General features: G+C 49.9%; 2 protein-coding genes across 3 annotated transcripts; one reads left to right on the forward strand and one right to left on the reverse strand.

Moving 5' to 3' along the window:
* The first annotated feature begins 500 nt into the window (after positions 1-500).
* LOC115897618 (golgin subfamily A member 8C-like) lies at positions 501-8,806 on the forward strand. 2 transcript variants are annotated; one of them, XM_030930946.1, is made up of 17 exons: positions 501-579; positions 2,270-2,389; positions 3,286-3,343; positions 3,526-3,608; positions 4,461-4,499; positions 4,763-4,810; positions 4,899-4,983; positions 5,079-5,188; positions 6,229-6,315; positions 6,423-6,530; positions 6,726-6,813; positions 7,222-7,457; positions 7,725-7,865; positions 7,999-8,099; positions 8,182-8,279; positions 8,381-8,536; positions 8,622-8,806. In XM_030930946.1, exons 1-17 carry the CDS (start codon positions 532-534, stop codon positions 8,804-8,806), a joined length of 1,791 nt encoding a protein of 596 aa, XP_030786806.1. In that variant the 5' UTR covers positions 501-531. The 2 variants fall into 2 exon arrangements, with proteins under 2 accessions (XP_030786806.1, XP_030786805.1); XM_030930945.1 differs by lacking the exon at positions 3,286-3,343 and having other exon boundaries at positions 532-579; positions 2,270-2,387; positions 3,481-3,608.
* A 6,691-nt stretch (positions 8,807-15,497) lies between these two features.
* LOC115897463 (putative GED domain-containing protein DNM1P46) lies at positions 15,498-20,584 on the reverse strand. Its single transcript, XM_030930093.1, has 4 exons — positions 20,501-20,584; positions 16,897-16,902; positions 16,332-16,536; positions 15,498-15,610 (listed from the first exon to the last, which is right to left on the reverse strand). The coding sequence occupies exons 1-4, from the start codon at positions 20,582-20,584 to the stop codon at positions 15,498-15,500; spliced, it is 408 nt and encodes a 135-aa protein (XP_030785953.1).
* Positions 20,585-26,856: the final 6,272 nt, after the last annotated feature.

Consider the following 26,856-nt stretch of genomic DNA (forward strand, 5'->3'; position numbering starts at 1 on the left):
CGAGTAGCTGGGACTACAGGCGCCCGCCACCTCACCCGGATAGTTTTTTGTATTTTTTAGTAGAGACGGAGTTTCACCGTATTAGCCAGGATGGTCTCGATCTCCTGACCTCGTGATCCGCCCGTCTTGGCCTCCCAAAGTACTGGGATTACAGGCTTGAGCCACTGCGCCCGGCCTAGTTTTAAAGCTTTTAAAGCAAAAGCTGGCCCCTTCCTTCTCCCAGAGTGGGCGCCCCTCCCCTCTTTCAGAGTGGGTGGGAACAGCGGTTGCATGAGTAGCTTTCCTTATGAGCTGCGGGTTCCTCTGGACACACTGCTGCCTGGCCACGCCCCTTTCCCTTTCATCTTTCTCCTTGACCAATAGGCTTGGAGCATTAAGGCCACGCCCCTATTCTACATTCTATTGGTGCCCTGGTTACCACCCCTGTGGCTCAGTCGCACAGCTGCCTGGTAGGTGACTGGAGGTCTTGATCAGTGCTTGCTGGGATTTCGCTGTTGTGGCCCCAACCCCACCTCCCTTTCCCACTCTGCGATGGCGGAAGAAACTCCGCAGAACAGATGGGCCGCAGCCAAGAGAAAGGTAAAAACGCACCAGGCCATGGCCCCCAACCCAGCTACAGATCCCTCCGACGACAAGACTGCTGCCAGAGCCCATATGACTGCTGAGGCACACTGGACAGGGCCCTCCAATCCAGGTGTCTCTGGGATCCCCACGCAAAAGTCTTGTCAGTCAGCCCTGCCCCTTCAGCATCAGCCCAGTCCCTGCCCTCACCAATCACTCCAGGGTGACTCTGGGCCGGTGACTCCTGGGGTTCCCGTCTCCATTACTAGGCCCTCACCTCCTGCCGACCCAAGCTCGACCTCCCTGGGCTCTTTGGGCTCGTGTCGCCAAAGACCTGGGTCCCCCAGCCCCAGGCCCCATCCTCGCCAGTCATCCCTGGTTGACTTTGGGCTGGTGACTCCTGGGGTTCCCTGTTGCAGACTCTGCCCTCCCCTCCTGCTGCCTCAAGGTCAACCTCCCTGGGCTCTTCCCACGGGCGTCTCCAAGGACCTGGTTTCCAACCCTGTGTCTCCTTCCCCCATCATGGAGTGGTAACTGGGACATTGCGCTGATGTGGTCCCTCCCCCCAATCAGGAGGAGTGGAATGTAGTGATGTCACAGTCTGCCTAGGAACTGTCATTACTGGAAGACTGGCCTTTGATCTTATGACCCAGTCCCCTAAGTGATCTCACCCCATTTCTGGTTCCTCTGGTCATAGCGCAGATTTCCAGCAGGAAGGGGAATGGAGACTGTGGGACCTAGGAGCAAGAGGTTTCAGGCTGCCTCACTCCCTTAACATCGACATTGACAGGGGAAAAGCCTCCACTTCCCCCCGTGAGCGCAAAACGTTGACCATGTGGCAATTGGAGAGTGGGTTTGGTTTGGTTTTCTCCCAGGCTTCTACTTTCCGGAGAGATTTTAACATTTTTTTCTGAGTTCTCCACCTCATATTCTAATTCTCCATGGTTCTGGGACCAGACTGCCCTTCAGTCAGTCGTCTCTGAAATGAGATTTGCTCATCTTCTGTGGAATAGATCTTGGGAAACTGAACTTGACAGCTTGACTCTTCCTCATATTATCTTGACCTGGGGTACTTTGAGTGCCACAGGATAAATATGGGACATCTTTCTGAAGCGTCGGTTTCCCTTGATTCTCTTGAGATCAAGAGAAAAAACATGAATATACTTAGGGATGACAGTCACATAGGTTTCTAAGAGAATACCAGACTTCTTTCTGAAATGAGGCTTGGGTTGTCCTCGTTCTGATAAATTCCCGGATTTAACAGAAAGGCTGCCTTCTGCCATGAGGACACATTGATACAGAAGTTTGAGAGGTACTGGTGCACTTCTTCACACAAACAGACGTGTGAGGATGTATGACTCTAAACCACAGGGCATACGGTTCCTGCCTACTTAATGTTTAGTTTTCTACCTCTGCCTCTGGTTTTGGTCCCTGGCAGCTGCTGATTCTTGGCAAAACCCCAGAGCTTGGAGTCAGAAGACTGAGTTTCAAAGTTCCAGTATCGCCTTTTTCTTTTTCTTTTTTCTTTTTTTCTAGCTATGATATCAATCCCTTTCAGTCCCTAAAAGATTGTGACAACACTTATCATACAGCAGTTGGTGTCGTTAAATCAGATGGTGTATAAGAGTATTTTGTAAAAACTGTAAGGGAGGATGTGGCTGTAGGGGCCAATAGTTCTCATGAGGATTACTGCTCTTCTTTCCCACAGTTAAAAGAATATTGGCAGAGAAACAGCCCTGCTGTTCCAGCAGAAGCGAAGAGGGACAGGAAAACAAATGGCGGTAGCCCTGAGACATCCACTTCTGCTGGTTGCCACTCACCTCGGGATGTGAGTCTTGGTGGCCAGGCTCCTGGGGGCAAGGGACCAAAGGGGCAGTAGAGGGTAATTGTTAAGATTATGGATGGACCGTTGGGTACTGGTTAAGAATTCTGGGTTTAGCCGAGCACAGTGGCTCACATTTGTAATCCCAGCACTTTGGGAGACCAACCTGGGCAGATCACAAGGTCAGGAAATTGAGACCATCCTGCCTAACGTGATGAAACCCCCTCTTCACTGAAAAATACAAAAAAAATTAGCCAGCATGGTGGTAGGTGCCTGTATTCCCAGCTGCTCGGGAGGCTGAGGCAGGAGAATGGCATGAACCTAGGAGGCGGAGCTTGCAGTGAGCCAAGATCTCCACACTGCACTCCAGCCTGGGAGACAGAGCGAGACTCCGTCTCACAAAAAGAAAAAAAAAAGAATTCTGGGTTTGAATCCTGCCTCTCCATCTGCTAGGGATATGATTTAGGGCAAGTTGCTTGAGCTCTTCGGGCCTCTCTTTTCACATGTGTATAATACAGGTTCTGTTGTTTGACTTCCATTTGTGAGGTTTAAATGAGATTTCTTCTTGTTGTTTTTATGTTAATCCCTAGTACGTGGCCTGCTGTAAACACTCAGGGCACCCAGGATATGGCCATTGCTCTTTGATTTTCCTCATCCCCCGTCTCAAGGGGAAGCCAGGACAATGAGAACAGCCACTTCCCATCAGGAGTCACTGATTCCAGACCCCAGGGTGGGATGGTGAGGAAATAAGAACCATGAGAGAAGCTGGCACAAAGGAGTTATGGGACAAAGGGTCCAAAAGAGACAGAAAAGAAAATGTTGGCAGTTGATGTGAATGAAAGGAAGTCAGAGGGCTTAGACACTGAGGGGAACAGAATATCTCCATGTGTACTCTCTTGTAGTCAGCAACAGGTATCCACGGGGCGGGCCCTACATCATGTGCTACCCTGAAGGATCTGGAGCTAGGAGGCTCTGGGCGGAGGTGCAGTGACCACGCAGGGCAGCCCTCCAACCTCCTCCCACAGCGGGGACTCGGTGCCCCTCTGCCAGCTGAGTCAGCCCCCACACGCCCCAGCCCTAATGCTTGTTCTCTCTACCTCTCCCCCACTCCTCCTCCACCTCCTCCTCTCTGCATGCGCCTCAGAACCCGTGCCAAGAACAAGCAGTAGTCCTTGACTCAAGAGCCGTCAAAATCAGTCGACTGAATAACACCATCAAAGCTTTGGTAAGAGTCCAGTGGGGTCCCCTGAGTCCAGGCTGCCAATCCTGGGCTCCAGTTTCCTCTTGGGGCTCTGAAGAAAGGGGCTGGGGGCCCTGGTGCAAAGGGCAAATAGGGAGCTGAGGCACCCAGACCTCACCTGGAGGGACCCCAGAGCATGCAGCATGGCTGTTCTTTTGCTGCCCTCTTTGCTAACTCTCTCCTCTCCAGACACCCCTGCTCTAGTCCTTGCTATACATGCCCTGGGGTTGTGGCCTCTTGGGGGAGTGCGAGCCTGACTGGTTGTCAGGGGGCCCGTATTTCTGCTGTGACTCAGTCCCTAATTTGCTCTTTGATTCTGGCAAGCTGCCTCTCCTTTTGGGCTCGTGTTTCCAGAGGAGGTAGTGAGTATCAAAGGTGTCTGCTAGCTCTGAGAGTCTGAGATTTAAAGGCCCCTTAGAATGGAAACCTCAGGGCCAAGGGCTCCTGTCTGTCCTTTTCCATCCTATATATACTGTGAAGAACCGTACCTGGCCGGTTCGTGCTCAGTAAATGTTTATTGAATGAACGCACTTTTCTAAATCACAAGCGGGCAGAAGGGGGGACCTTTCTCAAACTCCATCTCTAGAGGTTTATGTTACTGTCCTCTCAAGAGCTTCCAGATTCAGACTTTGAGTTCTGTGGCTGTGGATGAAAACCAACAAAGACACAAATCCTCTGTCCTTGGGAGCTTTAGGAGAGTTTACCAGTTCGTGTTCCCACTGGGTCTGAGAACTTTGCCTTTAAAATCCATTCCTGGCCCCTGCCTACTGCTTCCTGGCCTGGGGAATAGAGTTGACGGGGCCACCCTCCATCACCTTAATTTGACTCTCCCCACAGGAACAACAGAAGAAACAAGTGGAACATCAGCTGGAAGAAGTAATGCGATTTCTTTGCCCACGACATGACGGCTGGGTTTGGGGGACACTCAGATGTAGAGGCCCCAGTCTTGTCTCGCCCACTCCCAGCCTGGGGAAGAAGGCTCACCCTTCAGATTCCACCCCATCTGATAACCTGGTCCCTGACAACCTGGTCTCATGGGTGGGCCTGTCCTGGGGCAGTGGTAGCATTTTGGGGGCATGTCTCTTGCTGTGCCATCTCTGCCTCCCCCTGGTAAGAGCTCTGTCTTCCTCTTCCTATAGGAAAAGAAGGCAAACAATGAGAAACAGAAAGCCGAAAGGCAGCTAGAGGTGAGTGGAGGGTGTGAAGTTTTCTCCTGTCCTCCGGAGAATGTTTCTTTCCTTCTGTTTCAGCACTTGCTTGGCTTTTCTCCCAAAGGCTCAAGTCCAGAGATTGAACCTACAGAAAAGGAAACTAACTATAGACCTGTATCACACGAAGCGCTCTCTCATATACTTTGAAGGTGGGAATCTGGGCACCCTGTCATCCTTCAACCTGGCACTTCAGTAGGTCTTTAGGGGGAGTCCTTTGGGCCCCATCTCAACTCTCTCATTACAGAAGAGTCGAAGGATCTGGCTGCCTACCTGCAATGTTCATCGCAGCGTACGGAAAAGTTAGAGCGGGTTCTGTCTGCTGTCACCGCCACACAGAAGAAGAAGGCGGACAGGGTGAGTCCGACCACCTGCCTCATCCCCTGGGAGCCCGGCTTCGCAGATGGAGGAGTGAGCCTGAAGGTCCCTTCTGCAGGATGGAGTGTCCTGCCCAGGAGGCATCATGGCCATTTCTCGCTGCTTTTTGTCTGGTTGTTAGAGGCAGCCTGGGGCTGAGTCAGCTGCTGTGGGTGAGTTGGGGGGTGTGGTGGGGAGCGAGCACTGGACGCAGAGTTTGGAGGCCAAGTGCCTGCCCTGCCCTTACTTGGCTGGGGTCTTGGCCAAGTCCTAGGTGGGGTATTGGGTACTTGTACTGTGAAGGTACAGAAGAGTACCTTTAGTATGTTACCATTTCTGTAGAGAGGAAACTGTGTGTGTGTGTGTGTGTGTGTGTGTGTGTGTACATACTATGAAAATATACATAAAATAAGTCTGCAAGGTTCATAAAAAACTCAGGAGAGAGCAAGAGGGTGGCTGGGAGATACTTCCCTTCTGTACCTTCTCAGTTTTGGACTATGCAAATGTATCATCCTTTCAAACAGTGAACAAAAGATTCATTGTCCCCTTCCTATCTGTGACCCCCAGCAAGAAAAATGGGCTTTAGAGAATCGGATAGATCTGGCTGTTCAAATCCCAGCTCTGCCTAAGTGATCTTAGGCAAGCACTTAACATCAAATACTCCATGTGTTTTCATCTACACAACAGAGGGAATCATAGTAACTGTCTCCTGTGGTGGTTACGAGGATTAAATGGGATTGCTAGCATGGTACCCGATGAAGCACTCCATAAAGGTTCAAACAGAGCTAGTAATAACAGTAATAACAAGAACAATATTAACTGATCTCTCTGGGCCTCTGTTAGCCACCTGTAAATTCGATCTCTTTCCCTGTCCCTTTCAACTTTACTGAGTTCTTTTAAAAACCAGACCACGGGCTTGGAAATGCCTTGATCTGTACTGACCGAGTTGTATATTGAGCCTAGCCCTAGCCTATTTAAGGGGCACTGTATGGAATGGCCCAGGTTCCCCAGATAGAAACTTGTTACTCTTCACCATCCAGTCCTCGAAGCGCAGTAAAACACTTCTCAAGACACAGTTAAGGCAGTCCTTAGAGGAGCGGGCACTGCTGAAAGCGCACGTGACACAGGTGAGGTTTTGCAGAGGGAGGGATGTGGAAGGAAGGTGACCCCAGGTGGCCAGGAGCAGGTGAGGACCAGTGACAGCCCTGCGTAACTTCTGTTCCCACTCTTGCAGATGAAGGAGTCGCTGCAACAAGTCCAGCTACAGAGAGATGAATATGCTGGACATATAAAAGGAGAGAGGGCCCTGTGGCAGGAGAGGATGAGGAAAATGTCACAGGAGGTGAGATCTGACCCTTCAGCCTGCCCATCTTAGATAGGTCGCTGGATCTTTCTGGACATCTGTAACATGGGAATAGTACAGCCAGAGGTGGTCATGGGTCTGGGCTTTGTGGAGGTGGGGGCAGAGAGGGAGATGGTAGCCTGTGGAGCCACCAGCCCCTCTCTCCAGGGCCCTTTTCCCCTGTGCTTTGGGCAGCTTTGCACCTTGAAGAAGGAGAAACAGCATAATATGCATCGGGTGGAGGAGCTGGAGAGGAGCTTGTCCCAACTCAAAAACCAGATGGGTAAGATGGGGCTGGCGTGACCTGGGAGCAGGCCTGGCATCAGAGGGGGCTGTGGGGGCGCTTAGAATGCCCCAGGGAGGTGGGTGGATGGAAGGGCTTTGAGGCAGAGGGAAAGAGGTCTGTGCCGGGAGACAGCAAGTCTTGTTACCTCCATGAGCCTCAGTGTCCCCATCAGCAAAGAGGGCCCGTTGTCAGCCAGCCACAGTGCTCTCCATCTGAAAGTGGTTGGAAGATTGGCTACCATCCGGGTGCGAGGAATCATTAGCAGTGAGGCCAAGTTTGGGGAGCCTGAGAGGAGCTGTGCACCAAGAGGAGGGTGTCTTTTGTTGGTGGTGGTGGTGGTCTTTTTTTTGTTTTGTTTTGTTTTTTGAGAATCTAGAGGCCCTTATTGTCTGCTTCCTTTCTCAGCTGAACCCCTGCCCCTGGAGCCCCCAGCAGTGGCCCCTGAGGAGGAGCTGCAGCACCTGAGGAAGGAACTAGAGCGAGTGTCAGCAGAGCTCCAGGTCCAGGTGGAAAACCATCAGCACGTAAGTCTCCTGAACCAGGCACAAAAGGAGAGGCTTCGGGAGCAGGAGGAGAGGCTTCGGGAGCAGGAGGAGAGACTTCAGCAGCTGGCCGAGCCACAGAGCGGCATCGAGGAGCTGGTGCGTTGCCCCACCTGGGGAGCCTGCCCTCCTCCCTAGCCCTCCAGGCCTTTGTTTCCCCACCTGTAAAACGGGGCAGTGTAGCCCTCACGTGAAATGTTACTTCTAAAGGGACCTGTGAGCCAGAGCCCTGCTCTGGTAGCTGTGGGAGAGAGGGGATGATTTTTCTAACCTGCCTCCACCTTTCCCGGTGCCATGGGAGGCAGACACCGAGTTCCAGGGTCTCCAGCTGCAGTGGGTGGCTGCTGATTGCTTCTCTCTGTCCAGAACAACGAGAACAAGAGCACACTGCACTTGGAGCAGCAAGTTGAAGAGCTGCAGCAGAAGCTGCGTGAGGTGGAGACAGTAACCTCGACCCACAAGGAGCCAGAGGCAGCGGTCCCAGCCCCAGGGACTGGGGGCGAGTCTGTGAGTGGGGAGACCCCCCGGGCCCTGCAGGAAGTCATGGAAAAGCTGGAGGTGAGTGAGTCCTGGAATAGGCCAAGAAGGGCAGGGGTAGGCAGGTCGCTGCTGAGAGGTGACCCCATTATTTTGGCTCCAGAGCGGCATTATGGATCTCCTGGAGGAGAAGGCGGACCTGAGGGAGTGTGTGGAGAAACTAGAACATCAGTTCATCCAGTACTGGAGGAAGAGATGCCATCAGTGAGTGGGAGGCCAGGGCAAGGCAGGGGGAGCTGCAGGGCCGTCAGAGGGGCCCCAGCATCTGAGCCCTGTCCTCCCGCAGGAAAATTAAGCACCTTATAACGGAGCCAGAGGGCAGTGCCAAAGAGGCGACGCCAGGAGAAGGACATCATCAGGCTGGCCCAGGACGACGAGATGAAGGTAGGGTGTGCAACATCCCTGCGGGGGTACGGGTCGGGGGTGGGGGTGGCGTGAAGGTGGGCGCTGGCAGCGGCGTGACACCTGAGCACCCCTCCCTCCAGGTGGAGCTCCTGGAGCTGCAGGAGATGCTGTTGCGGCTTGGGTTGACGGCAACAAAGGGCACAGCAAATTCCTGGCCGCTGCCCAGAACCCAGCTGATGAGCCCGGTCCAGGAGCCCCACCCCCCCAGGAGCTTGGGGCTGCCGACCAGCATGGTGGTGAGTAGAGTCCTCATGCAGGGCGGGCAGGCAGGGGCAGGGGGTTTTGCACTGTGCTCAGATCCCCACCTCCCTCTCTTCAAAGATCTTTGTGAGGTGAGCCTCACCGACAGTGCCGAGACTGGGCAAGGAGAGGCCAGGAAGGGGTCTCCCCAAGACAACCCTACTGCACAGCCCATCGTGCAGGACCACCAGGATCACCCAGGCTTGGGCAGCAACCGCTCTGGGCCATTCTTTTGCTGGGCTTGGCTGCGGAGAAGAAGGAGATAAACATCACCATCATCAAAGAGCTGGTCAACAAACTTTTTAAAAAGGAAGTTATAGGGTTAATCTGCTACACAATTCATTTACTTCATTGGAATGTTAGAGCTATTCATGTTTATTTCTGTTTCTAATTTATACTTTAAGTTTATTTGTAAAAAGTTAAAAGAGAGTGGGTCTCTGTGGCCTTCACTGAGGTTCACTCTGACATCCTTTAGCGTTTTCTTTTTTAATTTCATAATTGTAGGTCATTAGCATGCATATGGAGTTTGCCCTCACGTGGTGGGAGTTCAAACACCCAAAGACCCACTGTTTGCACAAAACTGTTCTCGCTGGTTTGGAATAGGCTGCCATGCTTTTTTAATGTTATTGCAGCGTGTATGTTCCTTACAGAATTCAGATAAAATTTGCTTATGTTCTGCTATTACGTTTGATCCAATCTTAATCACAGTGAGCTCTTCATTAGCTCAATATGCAGTTTGCCCTCAAGTGTGCACTGTTGATTACTTTGTAATATATGCCACCGTGAGTACTGATATTTAGAGTTGTTTAAAGGCCAAGAACTGGAAACAGCCTGTCCCCCATTTTCTGTGTACTGGTGATGGGAGTAATAACGTTCTGGGGGAGCTTTTTAAATCTCACAGAAGAGGACAGTGGCCTGCTCCGGCAGGTATGTGCGGGACAGAGTGTGTTTCATTGGTTCCCGTGCCAGGAATGAGCGCTGTACTATGGTAGTTCCCTTAGGATTTGTGTGCGCTCTGGGCTCATGAAGATATTGCATCAGGAGCTGCAGCAGTTGTACTCTTTTTCCATGACCTAGAAAGGGATTATTTCTGAGGAATGAAAGGCTCCCATCATTGACTGTGGATGTGGAAAACCTTTTCCTAGCTTAGAGCATTTGTATTTATAATACATTTGAAAGTCAGAGTTCATGTTACCTGTTTTAATCACACGACTACATGTCCCAGTACACAAAAGGGTGCTGGCTGGCATCTTCTTAATATATTTAGTAAAGATCATAAGAAATCCCTTAAGAGTTTAAATGTCCGTGGAACAGGCATACAGGCTCTAGTCAAGAATGATTTAGAGTGAACGGAAGCGGTGTGACACCTGACATTCCTCTCTGTTCACGGAGCTTCTTTGAGGCTTGAAGATTGATTTTACCGTCTCGACCTCTCTGGCTAATATCTATTCTTCAAGCACCTTGGTTACCCTGACATAGGAATTTACTTCTTTTCCTTGAATGGAAAACACTTTCAAAAATAATAACAAGCATTATCATAAACTAATATATGTGAGAGCACTTAGTTGAAACAGAAAGGAGTTTTAGTAGACAGTGTTACACTATCTTTAACAATCAAGGAGAACTTTATGCAACTTAAAATGTTTACAAACTACAGTGCAATCTACTGTTTGTGAATGTCAATGTATTATCAGGAAACGTGTCTGTACAATCAGAGTGGTATTTCCTCACAAACTTCTTTACCAAGAGTGAAATATGTTTTTGTACCTCTCAGTTTCAGTTAGGGACATATTTTGTGCAATATTTATGTGATTGTGCCTATGCACGATGAATGAATGAATTTCAGTCACACATTGCCTAAATCATAACTTGATGCTTGGGAAAGAATCAACAGTTAAAACTTCATGAAGTTCGAAAGTTTTGTTCCAAAACACATCACATTATTAGGATGTACGGAGCTATGTACGTGTGCTTCCTGGAGGGGGGATTTCCTGGTTACGAGACCTCCATTTTCAGCATATGGCATCCTCATGATACTTTTATAAATATGACAGTAACAGGAGAGCAACAAGACGATTTTACCAATGGAATAACAGATTTGCCGCATTCACTGAAAGAGCGCAAATATCGGGTCCTCGTGACTTCAACCGACTCTTCCAAATTGTATGAATGTATCAATGTATTAAATAAGCCCAGTTTCAGAATGATAAAGAAAAAACGTTAGACCAAATAATGCGACTAATTAACAGTGGTACAATTTCTAGCCCGTGGGTTTAAAATGGATTTAAAGTCCTGTTCTTGCCTTTTATTTTCTGAACTTGCCGCTTTTGTATTGTTTGAGTTCAGTTTAAAGACAGTTACTTTAAGTCCATTTTAAACCCTCAGGCTAGAAATCGGACCACTGTTAATTAGCCACATTATTTAGTCTAAGGTTTTTTCTTTGTCACTCTGAAACTGGGTTTACTTAATACATGGATAAATTATTTCAAAGGTACTTTTATCGTTGAAATCACTTCACTTTTACCCTGATAAATATCAGTGACTAGGAATGACCTTCAGATAGTGTTTAGCATCTGTACCGAATCTGACAATAATGTGTCCATCAGGTGCCTATGGATTAAATCACACACTGGCATATTTAAGCGGAATGTCAGTCTGGAAAATAAATTTACTATATTAACTGAAATACCACTCTTTGTGTAGGTATTTGTCATATATTTAAGTAAAAGCTAAAAAGAATGGAAATGGTATGACAATAACGTAAGCCTTCAAAGTGCACGTAGTCTTTTGCGATACCTCATTCAGTCAAGTATTTGTGCTCTTCCTCATTCAGTGTAAGGCAGCTTTCAACTTGCTTAGAAGGCAACATTGGAAGGTTAGAGTTCATCAGAAACATCGAATTTTAAAATGTGATTTCAACTGAATAAATTTGAAAGTATTGGATTAAACTTGATAGGTTTTCCAGAAATGGAAAAAATTCAGCTCTAAAACTTTTCTAAGCTGACTTTTAGAAAATTTGAAAATGTAAATCAGCCCTATCCATAGTATAGTTTCTCTAAAACTTTATCTTAAAGAGTCGTTTTAAAATAATATAACTATTAAAAAATGTAACTGCTATCTTAATGTTCTGAAGTAAGTTAAAACATTTTAAAATATGAACGCCGTAGTTTAAAAGAACGAAACGGTGGGAAGGAAAAGTAGAGAAAGAAATGCCAATTCCAGCCCAGAGCTTTGTTTGCCAAGTTTTCTTAGAATGAATTTTACCAATTTATGAATTCTTGTAAACAGAATTTATAATGGAAATACTGAAAGACTTTTCCCTAAAGTGACATTATTGACTGCTCATGTGATGCTACTCTAATGTAATAAATGATGAAATGGTTGCAAAGTGCTGTTTTTGCCTTAAAATTTTATTTTGCGAGTCTTGAAAACTATAGGATTAAAGGTATTGATACTGTGCAAATGCCGGGCATCCTTGGCATGAGATCATCTGTCTCATTTTTACAAAATGGTAATGTAACTTTGCAAGTGTTTATTAGAAGAACACAAATTTACAAAGTTATGGGATTTAAAAAGTTATGGAGTGAAAAAGTTATAGGATAAAATGTGAAAATTTGTGGCAAAACGTAGAAAAAAGTTTTATGCGAAGTTACCAAATGTTATGAAAAAGAAGTTACGGGATTTAAAAAACAAGTCATGGGATTAAAATAAAAATTAAAAGCAGTTCTGTGTCAGCAAAGCCTGGAGAAGTGGGGCTGGAGTCTGCACCGCCACCATGACCCTACCACCCCTTCCCAGTCACCCCTTTACAATTAGGGTAGCAAGACAAGACCTTAAAAATTAAAAATTTTTAAGCATGACTCTGATGGCCTCCTTACTCTCAGCTAGCAACTTTTCCCTCAGGGGGGCTCCCACCTTCTTATTCAGAGAGGTAGCTGAGGCAGGACAGTGGGGCTAACTGTGGACCAGGCGAGGACATGGGCCGCTGGCGTGGGTCCCCTTCCCCAGTGTACCTATTTTGTCTGTGTAACATTTTGTATATTCCAGAGGGTAGGGCCACCCCTGTATCGTACCTAGCTGTGGTTGGAGCTGGCATGTGGGGAGGAGGTTCTAATAATTATTTGTGGCTGGGAAACTTATTTATTGCTAGCATAGGACAGAGGAAGGAGGCGCGGATGGGGTCGTGGCTCCCTGGTGATGCGACTCCTGTTTATTTTGCTTTTTATTTTGGAATAAACAGATTTAACCATACACCTCGGCCTGGTGTGTGCCCGTTTCCCTCAATGGGTCCTGGAGTTTGTGCCACCAAACGAGGAGCCCCAGAGTGTCTTGAGCATGTCCAGCGAGGCTGTTGGGGACCTTCCAGGCTTGTTACCTGTATGATGCCTGGTGGCACCGGGGGGATTCCATGGGGACTGCCATGGTGCCTATGGGGCGCAGTCCGGCCCCGACAGCCAACAGGCTCAGAAGCCTGATCTAGCGGTGGCCGGGAAGACAGGTACCAGCCCCTAAGGGCACTGACTTCCACCCACCCCAGGCGTCTTCCGTTCCGTCCCCTTGCCTCCCTCTCCTGTCTGCACCTGGTGGCCTCTTCTGTCTGTCCCTCCAGAGTGCCAGCTGCCCAGCAGGCTCCCTCCAGTCTGAGTTCATGGCCCTGCCCCCTGGTGGCCAGAGCCAGCTTCACAGGATAAGAGCCAGGGAAGCTCCAGGGGCTTTCCAGGAAAGTGAACCTTGGAAAGGGTATGGCCTTTTCACCGCTCCCAACAGCACCCTAGAAATGGCTTGGTCTTTCCCCTCCCCTGAGCTCCACAGAGAACACAGCCAGCAGAGGACACATTTCCCCGCCATCCAGAAATGAGTTTGATTCTCAGCCGACGGACAGCAGGACTGGTAGAGACTGTCAGGCCACACAGCTGCCTGCACAGCACTCCCATGCTTGGTGGGGGCGGGAGGGATGGCGGGGGCTGGCTCTCCGTAGGCCGGCATGACAGGGAGCCTCCAGAGGCTCACTGGAGGGGCTGCACTTTGGAGGGGCAATGTCAGGGGACAGCTTTCTCTTATTGGCACGCAAGACTCCAAAAGGACAGCACGGTGACTGATTCCCAGTGCTAGAGGCAAGGCGGCCAGCGAAGTCTAGGGGTGTGTGTGTGTGTGTGTGTGTGTGTATGTGTATGCGTATTTATAGATATTTATAGAACAGGGCAGGGGCGTACCACAGAGAGGGGCACAAGTTTTCAGCAACGGTCACATCTGGAGGTGTCAGCTCACCACTACAACAGACCAAGTCACAGATGAAGGGGGCTGGCTTTGGGGCTGAGGGAGCCACTGTCAAATCATAGAACAGCCACCCAGGCAGCCTGGAAAGGGAGGTCTCCGAGAAGACGAGGGATCTATTTAGAGGTCGAAGGAGGGCCTGGGGCTCTCAGGACGGGATGGGCTTGCCGGACCCGATCGGCTGGCAGTTGGAGAGAAAGCAGAGAGAAAACAGGAGAGAGAAAAGTGAGCAGAGAGCTGGTGAGGCAATGTGCAGAGCACAGGTGTGCCACAGCAGCTGTGGGAGGGCCGGGGAGGGGAGGGCACAGGTGCGGGTGTGGCAAGGTTCCTGGAAAAGAGTGGCTGGAAGGGAAAGGGGAGGAAGGTGGAGGGAGGAGCCAGAGCTTCACAGGTAGTGCCTGGGGGCTGTGGCCGCCCTCCCCACCCCACGCATGCTGGCCTCTTCCACGGCACCCAGGCAGTGCACCCACCGGTCAGACCAGTGCTCAGCCTCCTCGGGCTTCCCTCTTCTCTGGTCACCCTGTCGTCTTCCAACCCACTGGTCCGGGGCCACTTCTCGCCTTGGGGAGCCCAACGCAACAGCCACCAGGCCTGATAGAGAAGGAACACTGCTTGAACCAGGATGATGAAGCTAAAAGGGATGGATGGCTGGAGTGATCACAGGAAAACCCTCTGGGTGATCAGAATGCCCAGGATCCTCTGAAGGGACCCTGGGGAAGACAGGGAGGTCAGGCAGCTGGATTCCACTGGCTATAGACTTATAAGTCTAAGAGGGGAGCCTCAGCTTGCTGGGGGTTGCAGGTCACATAAGTGAAGCTGGGCCCTTCCTGTTGGGAAAAGCAGAAGAGGGAGAGTCCATGGCAGGGGAGGTGGGTGGGCTTGCTGGGCAGAGCTCAGCCGGGACACCAGGCACTGTGGTCTCCTTGTCTGAATAGTAGAGGCGAACTCTAGGAGCAACAGGCCAAGGTGCATGAGCCTGCTGACCGGCGATAGTGCTTCAGCGGGGGCCAGGGACCCTGCCTTCCATCACACACTGGCAGCTATGATGGTACCTGGGAGGGATAGAAGGAGGCTGTGTATCCCCACCTGGCCTGTGAGGTGTGTTGTGGGTTGATGTGGGTTGACTCTCGAGGTTTTATCCTAGATCACCACTGGATTGCCAACAGATAGAGGAGGTGGGACCCTGACTCTCACCCCTCCTCTGCAGTGGATTTGGCTCTCAGCACTCCCAGGCTGGGATCTGGATACTCTGCCCTGGCAGCATGACTCAGATGGCAGAACAGGTACAGTGTGCCCAGGATGACATTCCTAGGCCTCTGGCCACCTCAGAGGTACAGCCCCACACACAACCCACTCTAAGCTCTAAGCCCTTACACCATAAAGCATGAGCTCTCTGATGGTTCCAGAGAGCACCCACGTCTGCCAGCTTGGGCAGGGAGCCTGTTCCAAGAGCCCCAGGCTCACCCATGGGGTCTGGGGGACTTTGGGGCCTTGGGGGCCAGCCCTGGTACCTGCATCCGGCAAGGACTCTCGGCACCTGCAGCCAGGAGTTGTCCACAGACCCCGTGCGTGTGCTGATGGTGGCCGTATTGATGTTGCCAATGACGCTGAGCGCCTCCTTCAGCAAGGGGTGCATGTGCAGCATCTCCGTGGACTGCTGTGCCTGCTCTGCTGACTCCTCCATCAGCGTGTTCTGGTCCCCACGCAAGTACAGGGACAGGACACCTGATTGTCCTGCAGGTTCAATTTCAGGATGCCAGGTTGGACAGCAGCTCTGAGAAGATGAACTCCTTGGTCTGAGAGTGGGCAAAGAGGGAAGGAGGTTGGGACCTGATGCCTGTGCTGCCCTGGCCTCCTGCCGGGCCCTGCTGGGACTGTGTGCTGGACTTGGAGCCCTGAGTATGGCTTTTCAGACACAGCTTCTACACCGCTTAGACTCAAAGATCTGCCTCCCCACTGCCCTTTTCTCACTCAGATAGGGACACTGAGGTCCAGAGGAAAAGTCACCTGTCCAAGGTCACAGGTCTGGGAGGGCACCCAGGACCTATCATGCCACCAGCACACCTGTCTACTCAGTTTTTAAAAAAAAAAATTTTTGGAGATAGGATCTCACTCTGTCATTAGGCTGGAGTACAGGGGGCGAGATCGCCCTCACTGCAGCCTCAGCCGCTTGGGCTTAAAGTGACCCTCCAATGTCAGCCTGTTGAGTAGCTAGGACTATAGGCACGTGCCACCACCAAGCCAAGCTATTTTTAAAACATTTGTGTAGAGATCAGGTCTCACTACATTGCCCATGTTAGGCTCGAACTCCTGGGCTCAAGCTATCCTGTGCCTTGGCCTCCCAAAGTGCTGGGATTACAGGCATGGGCCACAGTCCTCAGTCCCACATTATATTTCTATGAGACAGCTCTGGTCTGGACCGTGCCTCTCTCCTTGGACCGGGTCTCATAGGGCTGGTTAGCATCTCCCCCAGACCAACATGGCCACCTGCATCCCCAGTGCCACAGGAGCCCCTGCCCCCATGAGGCGGTGCATGCACGTTGTTGATCATGACGTGCATGATGGTCTTGGGCGTGACACCAACCATGAGGTCCCACACGGTGTTGTTGACAATGGCCATGTAGGAGTCCTGCAGGTTCTGGGTGGTTTCCATTTGCTGCTCCAGCTGTGAGTCCATGGAGTGCATGAAGCTGTCGGAGCCATTCTCCTCGGCTTTGCTGCCCTATCATGGAGAACACAAGCATCAGGGTGGCCAGGCCATGCAGCCAGGTTCCAGGAATCCCTAGGATCTCAGCCCCTCCAAGGGTACCTGGAACACTGAGGCACAGAGAGAAGCAACTGGCCTGAACACGCACCCAGCTCCCCACACGGCTCTAGACGGTTTCAGGCCTCTGCCTCTCAGGACCCCAGATTCCCCTGATTCAGTCTCGTCTTAGTTCTGACCCTAGTGCCCAGAATTTGCCTCAAGTTATCAATCCAGAAATTGGAAAAGAACATCTCCAGGTCCCTGGCTTGATGACCTGACCAGAGGTTGTGCCAGGCTGCAGACGCCTGGCAGGAGGCAAGAAAAGGGCACACTCACTTTCCCCTTGTCCTGGGAGGCCCACGCACCAACATTGCCACCGCCGCTGCCACCAGGGAACACGGCAAAGTAGACACACACAGAGAGGAAAATGGGAAAGGTTGAGTGAACCTGGGACACTGCACCCCAACTTCAATGCTTCTGGAATTCAATTAGCTAGTATTTTGTTGAGGATTTTTGCATCAATATTCATCCATGATATTGGCCTGTAGTTTTCTTTTTTGGATGTATCTTTGGTTTTGGTATCAGGGCGATACTAGCCTTGTAGAAAGAGTTTGGAAGTATTCCCTCCTTCTCCAGTTTTGGAATCGTTTAGGGGAAGGTTAGTATTAGTTCTTCTTTAAATATTTGCTAGAATTCAGCAGTGAATTATCAGGTCCCAGGCTTTTCTTTGCTGGGAAACTTTGTATTACCGCTTCGATCCCATTATTTGTTACTGGTCTGTTCAGGTTTTGGATTTCATCATGGTTTAATCTTGGTAGTCTAGATGGGTCTGGAAATTTATCCATTTTTAGTAGGTTTTCCTATTTCTTTGCATATATTTGCTAGTAATAGCCACTAGTGATCCTTTGAGGGTTTGGTTTTGTGTTGTAGTTTTTTTGACTTTTTTTTTTGAGATGGAGTTTCGCTCTGTCACTCAGGTTGGAATGCAGTGGTGCAATCTCAGCTCACACTGCAAGCTCCACCTCCCGGGTTCACGCCATTCTCCTGCCTCAGTCTCCTGAGTAGCTGGGACTACAGGTGTCTGACACCACACCAGAGTAATTTTTGTTATTTTTAGTAGAGACGGGGTTTCACCATGTTAGTCAGGATGGTCTCGATCTCCTGACCTCCACCTCAGCTTTCCAAAGTGCTGGGATTACAGGCTTGAGCCACCGCACCCGGCCTGAGTTTTTGCAGTATCAGTTGTCATGTTTCCTCTTGTTTGTCAATGTTATCTTGTCAAAAACCCAACGTTTAAAAAAAATTTTAAATTTTATTTTAGTTTAGTTTTTGAGACAGAGTCTTGCTCTGTCACCCAGGCTCACGGGCAGTGGCGCAATCTCAGCTCGCTGCAAACTCTGTCTCCCAGATTCAAGTGATTCTCCTACCTCAGCCTCCCGAGTAGCTGGGATTATAGGCATGCACTACCATGCCTGGCTTATTTTTGTATTTTTAGTAGAGACATCATTTCACCATGTTGATCAGGCTGGTCTTGAACTCCTGACCTTGTGAGCTGCCCATCTCAGTCCCTCAAAGTGCTGGAATTACAGGCATGAAACACTGGACCTGGCCCACAGTTTGTTGTTAAATTTTACTTATTTACTTATTTACTTTTTCTTTTCTTTAGAGACAGGGTCTCATTCTCTTGCCCAGGCTGGAGTGCAGTGGTACAATCATGGTTCACTGTAACCTTGAACACCTAAACTTAAGACATCCTCCCACCTCAGCCTCATTGGTAACTGGGAGTACAAGTGTGCACCACCACACCTGGCTAATTTTTCTAGTGTCTGGTGAGACAGGGTTTTGCTATGTTGTCCAGTCTGGTCTTGAACTCCTGGCCTCAAGCAACCCTCCGGCCTTGGCCTCCCAAAGCGTCAGGATTACAGGCATGAGCCACCATGCCCAGCCTGTATATACATTTTCTTTTCCAAGTTAAATAAAGTATGCTGTATGTATCCTTCTAGAATTTATTTTTTTCACTTAATAGTATATTGCTAAGATTCTTATTGTTGTTTATAGCTGCGATTTATTCTTTTTGACTGCTTGTGACATCACCAGACGATAGAGATCCCGAGATCTCTTAAGAACTGCTGCTGGGAGTATACACTGGTATGACCACCTTGGAAAACAGTTTGACTCCATCTCATAAGGTTGAATATTCACACTCCTCCCAGCCCAGCAATTCTACTCTACATCCAAGAGAAATTCTTGTCTATATAAAACAGGGGATGTGGACAAGGAATGTTCCTAACAACTCTGTTCAAAACAGCAAAAATCTATTGCCCATCAACTGGAGAGTAGCTGACTAAATTGTGCTTTTTATTCCCTTTGATTTCCTGTAGTCCTGTGATGCAAGTGGCTTTCCCATGGCTAGCTTGGGGAGGGAGATACTCTTGGCCATCGAGTCAGTGGTGGCAGTCCTGCTTAGCCCTAGGGCAATCGGTGCTGCCCAAAACAAGTGTAAATAGAACAAGGTGCCCCATGGAGCCAATGCCTCGGTTCCCTGGGGGTACAGGCCTGTACCTGTAGGAAACAGCCATCATACACATCAGCCTTTTCAAATGCTTCTGCCACTGGGCTGAGTCCAAAGGACACCCTCTCCCAAAACATTACAAAGTGTATTGGGGCTACCATTTATCGAGCATTTATCATGTGCCTGATCATGTACTAGTGTTGTAATTGCATGCATTATTTTATCATTTTATTTATTGACTTATTCATTTATTTGAGATAGGGTCTCTGTCTTTTGCCCGGGCTGGAGTGCAGTGGCGTGATCACGGCTCACTGCAGCCTCAAACTCCTGGCCTCAAGTGGTCTCACCTCAGCCTCCCGAGTAACTGGGACTAGAGAAGTAAGCCACCAAGTCCAGCTAATTTTTTAAAAAACATTTTCACAGAAATGAGGTCTGGCTTTATTGCCCAGGCTAGTCTCGAACTCCTGGCTTCAAGCGATCTTCCCCCTTCAGCCTTATTATTGCATTTTATCTTCACCATCACGCTGTAAGAGTGCTTGGTGGTAGGTGCTCCAAACAGTAGCCGTGTAGCAACCTCCACTCATAGGTGACAACGAGACTCACTGTAGTCAAGCCACTTCTCAGAGGTCACACAGCTGGAGGGTGGCTGAGCCAAGATGAAGACCTAGGACTCTAAAGCTGGTGCGCCAGTAAATGAGAAAATCCCTGGAGGTTCAGGATAGCTTCCTCCCAAGAAATCTTTCTCCAAAGTTTCTAAAAACAATGACAGATCCATCTTTCATAAAGCAAACAAAACTAGCAGCCCCTTCATTTTGGGGCGGAGGGGGAGGGAAAGGATAAAGATTAGCTAAGCTCCAGGGCATCCCATTTTAATCTGACATATTTATAAGGCAATTGCCAGCACCGCACCCCAAACCTAAAGAACCATGCACAGCTGTCTCTGTGGGGCATGGTGTGTCCCTGGATGTAAAGATTTTCCAATGTGTGCTTACAGGCCAGTGGCATCATCCTCAGTCACAGGTTAAAGGGCAGCTAGGCCTGGCCTGCTAGGCACCACCGTGAGAATCTGCTGAGCTTTCCAACTAGTTTACCTGTTATTTGCAGTGAAAGATGCCCTGAAAAAGAAGGGGTGTGGGTGGGAAGAGTTCTGATATGAGGTCCCCTGATCCAGGCAGGATCTCCTTCCCCAGTCGCAGGAATCAGGAGACTCCATCTGTAAACACAGGCTCAAGCTATGTCCCCCAGCCCCCTCTTTCAACCAGGTGCCACCCTCTGCTTCTCTTCCATAGACAGTCTAGAGCTGCCACATTCCCTTAGGATCTGTGCCCTCGGGCCTGGCTTAATTTTTTCCTCTCCAGAGGCCGGCAAAGCCTAACTCATTACTGGATGCTGGTTCCGTTGCCTGACTTTCAGTGACTCCTACCTTACCCTGGGGTTTATGTTTCTTGCCTCAGCACTAACATTTCTCATTCCTCCACAAGTTGAATTGTTCACTCCAGCCATCTGAAGCATGCTCCTCTTGACAGAGCTTGAGGCACATGGTTGGTGCAAAAAAAAAAAAAAGAAAGCATTATGTCAATTTCATTGATCAACAAAAGTGCTGGCTCCAAGGCAAAGTCAACCTGATAGTGCCTGGGCCTCTGAGTTCAACAGCCTTCTAGACAAAGGGCTCTGAGCTGAAACATGAGCATGCACACATATGTCTCCCTCTTGGTCTGATGAGATCATTAGGATTCTTGGTTGTTATCGCTGAGCATTCTCCTGCCTCATTAATGCATATGTAGCCAACACAATAATAATCACAGCCTGGGAGTGCTGAGAGCCAAATCCACTGCAGAGCAGGGGTAAGAGTCAGGGTCCCACCTCCTCTATCTGTCGCCAATCCAGTGGTGATCCAGGATAAAACCTCGAGAGTCCCATACAGACGGTCAACCCACAACACACCTCACAGGCCAGGCAGGGACACACGGCCCCTTCCCTCCCTCCCAGGTATCATCATAGCTGTCAGCGTGTGACGGAAGGCAGGGTTCCTGGCCCCCGCTGAAGCACTACCACAGGCTAGCAGGCTCACGCACCTTGGCCTGTTGCTCCTAGAGTTCGCCTCTGCTATTCAGCCAAGGGGACCACAGTGCCTGGTGTCCCGGCTGAGCTCTGCCCAGCAAGCCCACCCACCTCCCCTGCCATGGACTCTCCCTCTTCTGCTTTTCCCAGCAGGAAGGGCCCAGCCTCACCTATACAACCTGCAATCCCCAACAAGCTGAGGCTCCCCTCTTAGACTTACAAGTCTATAGCCAGTGGAATCCAGCTGCCTGCCCTCCCTGCCTCCCCCAGAGTCCCATCAGAGGGTCCTGGGCTTTCTGACCACCCAGAGGGTTCTCTGGCGATCACTCCAGCCACCCATCCCTTTTAGCTTCATCATCCTGGTTCAAGCAGTGTTCCTTCTCTGTCAGACCTAGTGGCTGTTGCATCGGGCTTCCCAAGGCGAGAGATGGCCCCGGACCAGTCGGTTTGAAAACAGGGTGACCAGAGAAGAGGGAAGCCTGAGGGGGGTGAGCATTGGTCTTAACAGAGGGTGCACTGCCTGGGTGCCGTGGAAGAGGCCAGCATGCATGGGGTGGGGAGGGCTGCCACAGCCCCCAGGCACTACCTGTGAAGCTCTGGCTCCTTCCTCCATCTTCATCCTCTTTCCCTTCCAGACCCTCTTTTCCAGGAACCTTGCCACACCCACACCTGTGCCCTCCCCTCCCCGGCCCTCCCACAGCTGCTGTGGCACACCTGTGCTCTGCACTTGCCTCACCAGCTCTCTGCACACTTTTCTCTCTCCTGTTTTCTCTCTGTTTTCTCTCCTACTGCCAGCCGATCAGGTCCGGCAAGTCCATCCAGTTCTGAGAGCCCCAGGCCCTCCTTCAACCTCTAAACAGATCCCTCGTCTTCTCGGAGACCTCCCTTTCCAAGCCTACCTGGGAGGCTGTTCTGTGACTTGACAGTGGCTCCCCCAGCCCTAAAGCTAGCCCCCTTCATCTGTGACTTGGTCTGTTGTAGTGGTGAGCTGACACCTCAAGATGTGACCGTTGCTGAAAACTTGTGCCCCTCTCTGTGGTACGCCCCTGCCCTGTTCTCTAAATATCTATAAATACGCATACACATACACACACACACACACACACACACCCCCCTAGACTTCGCTGGCCGCCTTGCCTCTAGCACTGGGAATCAGTCACCGTGCTGTCCTTTTGGAGTCTTGCAGTGCCAATAAGAGAAAGCTGTCCCCTGACATGGCCCCTCCAAAGTGCAGCCCCTCCAGTGAGCCTCCCTGTCATGCCGGCCTACGGAGAGCCAGCCCCCGCCATCCCTCCCGCCCCCACCAAGCATGGGAGTGCTGTGCAGGCAGCTGTGTGGCCTGACAGTCTCTACCAGTCCTGCTGTCCCTCGGCTGAGAAACCCATTTCTGGATGGCGGGGAAATGTGTCCTCTGCTGGCTGTGTTCTCTGTGGAGCTCAGGGGAGGGGAAAGGCCAAGCCATTTCTAGGGTGCTGTTGGGAGTGGTGAAAAGGCCATACCCTTTCCAAGGTTCACTTTTCCTGGAAAGCCCCTGGAGCTTCGCTGGCTCTTATCCTGTGAAGCCAGCTCTGGCCACCAGGGGGCAGGGACCATGAACTCAGCCTGAAGGGAGCCTGCTGGGCAGCTGGCACTCTGGAGGGACAGACAGAAGAGGCCAGGTGCAGACAGGAGAGGGAGGCAAGGGGATGGAACGGAAGACGCCTGGGCTGGGTGGAGGTCAGTGCCCTTAGGTACTGGTACCTGTCTTCCCGGCCACCGCTAGATCAGGCTGAGGTGGGAGGGTTGTTTGAGCCCGGGAGGTCGAGGCTATAGGGAGCTATGATCGCACCACTGCACTCCAGCCTGGGCGGCAGCGTGAGACCCTCTCTCTAAAAAAGAAAAAAAAACAAAACAAACAAACAAAAAAACAGCAAGGATCCTTCTTGTCATTGTTATATTTATTACATTTCTGCTAGCTGTGATTGTGATCATTATTTTTATTATTCTACCCTTGTCTCCATACAGTTATTTTCCATACTCTTGCCTAAGTATATTCTTAAAACATAAGGCAGATCTTGTCACTGGCTGGCCTCAAACTTTTCACTGGCTTCTCATTTCACTTAGTATAAAACCCAAGTTGCAGAAAACACTTCCCTTCTGTTCAAATTAGAAACAGGGGTCCTCTCCAGGAAAATGGATTACAAAAAGGCCCTCCTTTGAGCAGATCTAATATAAAAAGACACCCCCTTGGGGAAGGTCAAAGTTTTTAAAAAGCACTGGATTTAAAAGCTGGATTTTGTTTATGGCTCGGTGCTGCCTGCCCGTCCATACCGTGGCTTATAAGGTCGGTAAGATCTAGGCCCTGTCTGCCTTTCCAGCCTCAACCCCTGCCACTCCTGCCATCTCTCAGACCAGCTTTCTCTCTAGCCTTACCTGACCAGCCCAGCTAATCACCACCCCACATCCCCAGTCCCTTGCTGTGACATCACTCTATTCACCGTCTTCCTGCTGCCATCCAGGGTTATCTTTATTTACTTGGTTTTGACTAGCTCACTAGAATATTGTCCAGGCGCAGTGGCTTACGACTGTAATTCCAGCACTTTGGGAGGCCGAGGCGGGTGGATCACCTGAGGTCAGTAGTTTGAGTCCAGCCTGGCCAAACTGTTGAAACCCCATCTACTAAAATCCAAAAAATCAGCAGAGTATGGTAGTATCTACTTGGGAGGCTGAGGCAGGAGAATCGTTTGAACCCAGAGGCGGAGGTTGCAGTGAGCCGAGATTGCACCACTGCACTCCAGCCTGGGTGACAGAGCAAGACCCTGTCTCAAAAAAAGCCATACTGATTGGAACCTTAGTTTCATCAAAATAAATATGTTTTTAAAGTGAGCTTCTCTAGTGGACTGTAAAAAGAAACAACAAAAACACCAATTGTTTTGTGGTTCCTTTGCCATAAATTTCCGTAAATCTGGCAAGTGAGTGAGAGGAGACTACCAATGGTTTGACATGAAAATTTTAGGCTGGGCGCGGTGGCTCCAGCCTGTAATCCCACCACTTTGGGAGGCCGAGACGGGCGGATCACGAGGTCAGGAGATCAAGACCATCCTGGCTAACACGGTGAAACCCCGTCTCTACTAAAAAATACAAAAAACTAGCCGGGTGAGGTGGCGGCACCTGTAGTCCCAGCTACCAGTGAGGCTGAGGCAGGAGAATGGTGTAAACCCGGGAGGCGGAGCTTGCAGTGAGCCGAGATCCGGCCACTGCACTCCAGCCTGGGTGACAGAGCGAGACTCTGTCTCAAAAAAAAAAAAAGAAAGAAAGAAAATTTTAAACGTAAGGCTGGTGCCGTGGCTCACACCTATAATCCCAGCACAGGCAAGGTGAGGTGGACAGATCACCTGAGGTCAGGAGCTCGAGACCAAGTTGGCCAACCTGGCTCAAGAAAGCTGTTGTTGTTTGTTGTTGTTGTTGTTGTAAGACTTATCAAGAACAGTCAGTTCAGGCCCAGTACGGAGGCTCACGTCTGCAATCCCAGCACTTTGGGAGGCTCAGGCAGGTGGATCACCTGAGGTCAGAAGTTGGAGACCAGCCTGGCCAACATAGCAAAACCCTGTCTCTACCAAAAATACAAAAATTAGCCAGGTGTGGTGTCACACGCCTGTAGTACCAGCTACTCGGGAGGCTAAGGCTGCAGAATCACTTGAACCAGGAGGCAGAGGTTGCAGTGAGCCAACATCGTGCCACTGCACTCCAGTCTGGGTGACAGAGTGAGACAGTCTCAAAAAAAAAAAATAATAAAGGATATGTATATATGTGTGCTTTATCATATGTAAATTATACTTCAATATTAAGAGTATTGTAAGATAAAGTTGTCTCTCCCAGCAGCTTTCCAAGTGGTGTGCACAAATCAATCCATTGGTTTCAAGAAGAAAACATTAGAATTTCTACTTTTATTTCTTCTTCTTTTTTTTTTTTTTTTTTTGAGATGGAGTCTTGCTTTGTTGCCCAGGCTGGAGTGCAGTGGCGCGATCTCGGCTCACTGCAAGCTCCGCCTCCCGGGTTCACGCCATTCTCCTGCCTCAGCCTCCCAAGTAGCTGGGACTACACGTGCCCGCCACCATGCCCGGCTAATTTTTTGTATTTTTAGTAGAGACGGGGTTTCACCATGTTAGCCAGGATGGTCTCGATCTCCTGACCTCGTGATCCGCCCACCTCGGCCTCCCAAAGTGCTGGGATTACAGGCGTGAGCCACCGCGCCTGGCCTATTTCTTCTTTTTAATATTTCTGGGCGGGGTGCGGTGGCTCACAACTGTAATCCCAACAGTTTGGAAGGCCGAGGCGAGTGGATCACCTGAGGTCAGGAATTTGAGACCAGCCTGGCCAACATGGTGAAACCCCATCTCTACTAAATATACAAGAAATTAGCCGGGTGTGGTGGTGTGCACCTATAATCCCAGCTACCAGGGAGGCTGAGGCAGGAGAATTGTTTGAACCCGGGGGCGGAGGTTGCAGTGAGCTGAGATCACGCCACTTCACTCCAGCCTGGGTGAAAGAGCAAAACTCTGTCTCAAAAAAAAATATATATATATGTGTGTGTGTATATATATATATATTTCTACTAAAGTAATATATATTGAAATATATTGGGAGTATGTACTCAAAAGTTTCCACTGAGAAACATGCCAAAAAAAAGTTGGGGTCATTGGTCTGTTCTTCCTGGGACACCAGCATTGCATAAAAAAGAAGCTATTAGTTACCCTAAGCACGTCTTTCTACTTATGTGGCTACACCCATCTGGATAGAAACAATCAACAAAATTATTCAGTCTTATTCTCTTACTCAAAAATAACTTAAAAACTACCCAAGGGAAGGATCCAATGTGTTTATATAAGCCGGATAATGTATTCCAAATCTCTCACCACAACCTCTGCCTCCCGGGTTTAGGTGATTCTCCTGCCTCGACCTCCCGAGTAGCTGGGATTACAGGCAAGAGCCACCATGCCCGGCTAATTTTGTGGGGTTTTTTTAGTAGAGATGGGGTTTCTCCATGTTGGTCGGGCTGGTCTCCAGCTCCGGGCCTCGGGTGATCCGCCCACCTGGGCCTCCCAAAGTGCCGGGATTGCAGGCGTGAGCCACCGTGCCCAGCCGAAACCCAGAACGGAGAAACAAAGCAAAAACCACAAAGATTAGCCCAGCGTGGTGGACCGCAGGCAGGTAGTCCCAGCTACTCTGAAGGCTGATGTAGGAGGATTGCTTCAGCCCAGGGGTCTAGCTGGCAGTGAGCTATGCTGGCGCTGCTGCACTCCCCACTGGCGACAGAGCGGGGCTCTGTCACAGGAAAAGGGAAAGGAAAAAATTAAAAATTAAAAATTAAAAAAAAATGTAAATAAAATCACTAACTCAAGGAACAGCTTGACAGTGTATTACTGAGACAAACAGAGGCAAAGGTTAGCTGACACCAGTGTTCACTTAGTGGGAACTGCAGGTGTTCTCCGGACAGGAGGCTGCTACTTTTCCATAAGAAATCCATTACTGACCACCAGTAAAAACACATTGTAGGTTTGTTACAATATACAAATAGTAAAATTTAATATAGCCACGATCATATTCTAGCACTGCCCGAAGCCATTTCCTACTCTGAAATAGCTACTATTGTACCTCATTGTAGAGAAGACAGATGCCCAGAGGTGGTTGTGGAAGGACCAGGGAAACTGACTATGAAATTGACTTGTTGTCAGTTTCCGACT

This window comes from Rhinopithecus roxellana, chromosome 5 (assembly GCF_007565055.1).
Source record: "Rhinopithecus roxellana isolate Shanxi Qingling chromosome 5, ASM756505v1, whole genome shotgun sequence".
NCBI lineage: Eukaryota > Metazoa > Chordata > Mammalia > Primates > Cercopithecidae > Rhinopithecus > Rhinopithecus roxellana.

Coding starts and splice junctions, on each gene's coding strand:
- LOC115897463 (XM_030930093.1), bottom strand. CDS start 20,584: ATGCTTCAGATGGCTGGAGTGAACAATTCAACTTGTGGAGGAATGAGA. Junction 15,611..16,331: donor GCATGCACCGCCTCATGGGG/GCAGGGGCTCCT, acceptor GCCCACTCTCAG/ACCAAGGAGTTCATCTTCTC.
- LOC115897618 (XM_030930946.1), top strand. CDS start 532: ATGGCGGAAGAAACTCCGCAGAACAGATGGGCCGCAGCCAAGAGAAAG. Junction 6,316..6,422: donor TGAAAGCGCACGTGACACAG/GTGAGGTTTTGC, acceptor CCACTCTTGCAG/ATGAAGGAGTCGCTGCAACA. Junction 8,280..8,380: donor CCCAGGACGACGAGATGAAG/GTAGGGTGTGCA, acceptor CCCTCCCTCCAG/GTGGAGCTCCTGGAGCTGCA.